General features: G+C 39.1%; 1 protein-coding gene across 1 annotated transcript; it reads left to right on the forward strand.

Moving 5' to 3' along the window:
* Nucleotides 1-248: 248 nt before the first annotated feature.
* Nucleotides 249-3,921, forward strand: fosaa (v-fos FBJ murine osteosarcoma viral oncogene homolog Aa). The gene is made up of 4 exons (XM_055173241.2): nt 249-523; nt 1,171-1,341; nt 1,571-1,678; nt 2,642-3,921. The coding sequence occupies exons 1-4, from the start codon at nt 410-412 to the stop codon at nt 3,299-3,301; spliced, it is 1,053 nt and encodes a 350-aa protein (XP_055029216.2). The 5' UTR covers nt 249-409; the 3' UTR covers nt 3,302-3,921.
* The last annotated feature ends 1,466 nt before the right edge of the window (nt 3,922-5,387 follow it).

Consider the following 5,387-nt stretch of genomic DNA (forward strand, 5'->3'; position numbering starts at 1 on the left):
AGGTCTTTAATCATTCATGACATCGTGCATCAGGGTCCATCAGAAATTTATGAATGAATATCTAACATGTACCACATCTACTTCACAATGGCCAAAAATACTTCCCTGCGTCCAGCTTTATATCATCAGCGTGTTTTTTGATCGACACATAAATACAATTTAATACACAACAATTTACAGAAACGATGTCACTCGCGCATTTGTCGTGGTTGCCACCCGCGAGCAGAATGGTTCATCCCGTTTCATTCATAAAATTCAGACGGACTATAAATAAGAGGAGCCACCAGAGCCGAGTATCACTGACCAGGTTTATAAACCTGGAGAAAACGACTCAACAATCACCAAACGAGTGATCCGGAGAATAAGACCTGGAATCTCTTTCATCGTTTCGCCCGTGTGTGCTGGAGAAATGTTTCCGAGCAAAGCGAAGACTGAGGCGGACTCGTCAGCGTCTCCCGGCGGGGACACCCGGCCGCATCTCCCGCAGGAGACCCGCACTGACCCGCTGATGGACCAAACACAGGTACACATAACCACACATGTGACGCATGCTGTCATATCAATGCATTTCACATCTAAATATCAAAACTTTTGGTGTGCATGTGGATTTAGACCATTACACGTTTAAAATGTATTATTTCTGCTAAAATATTATTATTTGATTATTCGAATATTTATACATTTAAATTATCCTGATATATATATAATTATATGTTTTTATATGGTTATTAAACTATGCATACGTAAAACATTTAAAAACGTAAAGATTTAATAGTCTTATGTTGTAATATCTGTAATGCACGTGTTGTTTTGTTGGGCATCCCTTGCAATGCCGTGAAACATGGTAAACCATTGTTAAACTGCAGCTGATCATTGAGAGAAATAAATCCATTGAGGAGAGCCCACCACAGCAGCTCTGCGTCAGCATTGACGTCAGAGACAATGCAAAAGTTAAATATTGATCAGCAGGTGACTATTTATAGATGCTCGAGTGTATTTAAAGGAAGGCTAATAAATGTGAAATAGAAAATCAAAAGGTCACATCCATGGTTGTGTAAATAACAATGACGTTAATACATCCAGACATGCATTTTAATGAATGCTCTGCTCTCTCTATGTTTTGCGCATTATATTTTTCTATCGTAACATATATGTCAATGATGGGCGCAGGGCTCGTGCGTGCCTTCCGGTTCGTTTGTTCCCACGGTCACGGCGATCTCCAGCACCCGGGACCTGCAGTGGATGGTCCAGCCGACCATCATCACGTCTGTGAGCAGAGCTAAAACTAAAACAGCTGGAGGAAAGAGCAAAAGCGCGGGCGGGAAGAGCAAGAGCGAGCAGGTACACCTCTGCGTCTGCATGCCTGCGATTGATGGGGATGCAGGTCTGGTTTTGGCGTGATGCCTGGACCAGCAGCATCCACTTTATATTCACCTCACAGCAAGTCTGCAACAATATAAGCTATATTTAGACGCATTGCAGTGAGGGATGCTTTTGGGGTAAACTGGCGACGGATTTTGCGCGGGATGCATTGATTCTGAAAGAAATAATAAGTGCACTTCATGTGTAGCTCTCAGCAGAGGAAGAGGAGAAGAAGAGGATCAGGAGAGAGAGAAATAAAATGGCTGCAGCAAAGTGTCGCAACAGACGGAGAGAGCTCACCGACACCCTTCAGGCAGTGAGTACACAATAATTCATCCAAAACATACACATCTACATACATTTTGTGTCTTTACTCTGAAATAATGTCTCTTTACATGCAAATTGCTGAAATAATTGATTATATGGACCCAGAAAAAAGCCAAATACAATAAAAATTGTCTGGTGATCAAGTGATGTGAACAAAATTATTATTGTGTATTTTTCATTTAACCTCCTAAGACCTGGATGTCCACATATGTGAACATCAATTTATTTTCTTGTTTGCACCATAATACTTAATTCTGTGTAATTGGAACCTGTTGTACACAAACATGGACAAATACACTACTTCATGTTCTTAGAAAAAATGTGGTTATTATATTTATTGGTTCTTCCTAACCCCAAAATAGCTGGTAGAAATCTGAAAAAAAAGACAAACCAAAGCTCGGGTCTTAGGAGGATATTGTATATGGTGAGGGAATGATCCACTGGATTTGATTGAAATCCAAGCCACTTACATATCACCAAATCTGTGTGGCTGCCAATGGTAGGGACGGAAAAAACAAATTCCTTGCTTTTTAATGACACACACACACACCTGGTCAAATTAGGCAAAAGTTTAAAAGTACATTTTTTTGTTTTTAAACACTGAGACTTTATCAGCCAAACAGCTCATGTGCCATGATGCTTTGTGTGAGGAACAATGGTACATTTTTATGAAGTGTAACATTTTGGGACACAAGCATGACTACAACAATAGATTAAAGATTAATCTAACCTGTGTTTAAACAAAACACTCCCTCTTCCACCATTGTCAAACAATGCTATTGGCTGTATGACTTCAGAAGACAGAAGTGCACAAGTCTTATACACTTTTATGGTGCTTCATTGTCATTTTTTTTTTTTTTGACAGACCTGGTCCCCATTCACGTTTCATTATCTGATAAAGAGCTGGTAAAGAGGCTTTTTCAAAATCTGTTGATATGTTTGATTCCTCTAGGAAACTGACCAGCTAGAAGAGGACAAAGCTGCACTACAGGCTGAAATTGAGAGTCTTCTGAAGGAGAAGGAAAGGTTGGAGTACGTGCTGGCCACTCATAAACCTCTTTGCCAACTGCCTGAAGAGCTGGACTGTCTCTTTCCAGAGTCTCCTCAGCCACTTCCAACTCCAGAAGCGGCCACCAAACTCCCTGAGGAAAGTCCACACGATGCCAGTCCTCTTCAGGACATGGAGATCCCAACGGTTCCATCCACGGCTATTTCTGGGAACTCCAACATCCTGTTGTGCTCAAGCGCAGAAGTCAGTTTGTGTGATTTGGAGCCATCACTGGACATCAATGACGATCTCCTCGCCACCGGCTACGAGGACCGCGTCTCAGCCGAAGCGGCCCGTTCCGTCCCCGACATAGACCTGACTGGCTCGCTGGGCATCACGGACTGGGAGACTCTCTACAAGTCTGTGGCCAATGATCTTGAACCTTTAAGCACCCCGGTGGTGAACACATCCACACCCACCTGCAGCAACTACCTGTCCGTCTTTACTTTCGCCTGCCCTGAGCTGGACTCGCTGTCCGAAGGTCTGGACGCTTGTAAAGGTGGAGCGACCAAAGCAGAATCTAGCGTTGATATCCTCAACTCTCCAACCCTACTGGCCTTATAGACGCAAGCGTATGTGATGTAATGTCACGATATTGTTATTTATTATTGGATATGGCCGCGTTCAGATTTGTGATGCGAGATATTCTACGGCTGCATCCATGACACGACGTGTAATGCGTAGGGTGGGATGTCACTTTCTTCCAGATGCATTTGATGTAGCCCAATACAAGAGCATGGATTATAATTATTTTTTGAGCAAATATGAACTATGTTCTGGCCTTAGAAGCATGCACAGAGATATCATGAAATATATATGAGTATATATATATATATAATACATATATAGGATATATGTATCCGTTTCATATTTGTTTGATCTGGTGCTAAGTTCCGTATTGTGGAATTGACTGCAATTTTGTGTTTGTCTTTATGGCAATATAGTTTACTGTATCATTGTGTGCTGTGCTTTGATATCCGTACAGTCATCACAGTTATCACACATACCTCAGTGTCATCGTTCGACTGTGTTTTCACATTGTTCTGACATTTTTAGAGTTTTCCATGAAAACATTCAGTGCTATATCGATGGAGATGTATTTTATAATAATTTATTTTTTTACATTTTAAATTTGACCTTGTCAAATGAAAAGCATTGACTGCTGAATAAATCCTCATTATGGATTTCTGTTCTTTTGTCTTTTGTTTAACAAATGTACTATTGTTCAGAAAGAGATTAGTTTTTAACATGCATATGCTCTTATATATATTTATAGAGAGAGAGTGAGAAAGAGAGAGAGAGAAAGAAAGAGAGAGAGAGAGAGAGAGAGAGAGAGAGAGAGAGAGAGAGCATGTGTCATTATCTACTCTATGTGTGACATCATTGTTATAATACTTAAATATTTTGGTTGGTTACAAAATGTCTCATTTATTATGGATTAAAATGGTGTTTTATAAATCTTTGTTAATGTCAGTTCATGTTGGTAGAGCATTGCGTTAGCAGCGTCAAAAGTAAAAATGTAAAAATTACATCCCTTTTCTAGGTTGACAGTTTGTTCAAAGTTAAATAAACACTAAACATTTTCAGTCTTTATCTTCTACAGAAAGTTACAGGCAACGAGCTGCATAATTACAGCTAATTTTTTACAGTGTACAAAGTGTCAATTTTAACATCTTATAATAAATTATCTGTGGGGTATTTTGAGCTAAAACTTCACATATGTGCTCTGGTGACACCAACGATTTATTTGACATCTTAAAAAAAGTCTTGTGACATGGCCCCTTTAAAATGTCTATAAAGCTGCTTGTATTATTGTATGGATTTATTGCCCAAACCCTTATTCTATTATGAAACTATTTTTGCCATAATTTTGTAAATGAAATGTCTCCAGATTACACCATAGGCTACTCCTTATATTTTGATGGTTTGACTAAACCGGTATGGTCATTAAAAGAAAAAAAATATTCAAATATCACTTTCAGCCACAGCTGTAGATTACATTAAAGTGAATAGATAACGACTAAAGGAAACAAAGCGTTCATATTAATTTTATTGGGTCTTAAAGAACCTTTATTGCCTAATAGGGCCTAATCATTACCTCCCGTGCCCCCTCACCCTTAAACATGTCCCTGGATTCATATTTACCACAAATTAATATTGCAATAAAACTCAACTAACCAAAATGATTTACAGTTGCTGTAAGTAGCACTGTGGGGTATCTAATATATAAAGACATAAACACAAGACACATAAGATCACATGAAAATATACACCTATCATGGAACTACAATGTTTTTGGACAGGCACCATGGATGATTTTTGAAGTGCACTCTAAAAAATTAAAGGCTCCTACAAGGTTCCTTCGTCGGCTTTATGGTTCCATAAAGAACCTATCCTGTTGCAGTCTGAAGTCGAAGAACTTCTACAGAATATATAAAGGTAAAAAAAATGACTTAAAGGTGCAGTGTGTAATTTTTAAAAGGGTCTCTTGACAGAAATGCAAAATAATACACAAAACTCTATTATCAGGGGTGTATAAAAACCTTTTTATAATGAACCGTTATGTTTTTATTACCTTAGAATGAGACGTTTTTATCTACATACACAGAGGGTCCCCTTACGTCAGGGGTGGGCAACTCCTGGTCCTGAG

This window comes from Misgurnus anguillicaudatus, chromosome 7 (assembly GCF_027580225.2).
Source record: "Misgurnus anguillicaudatus chromosome 7, ASM2758022v2, whole genome shotgun sequence".
NCBI lineage: Eukaryota > Metazoa > Chordata > Actinopteri > Cypriniformes > Cobitidae > Misgurnus > Misgurnus anguillicaudatus.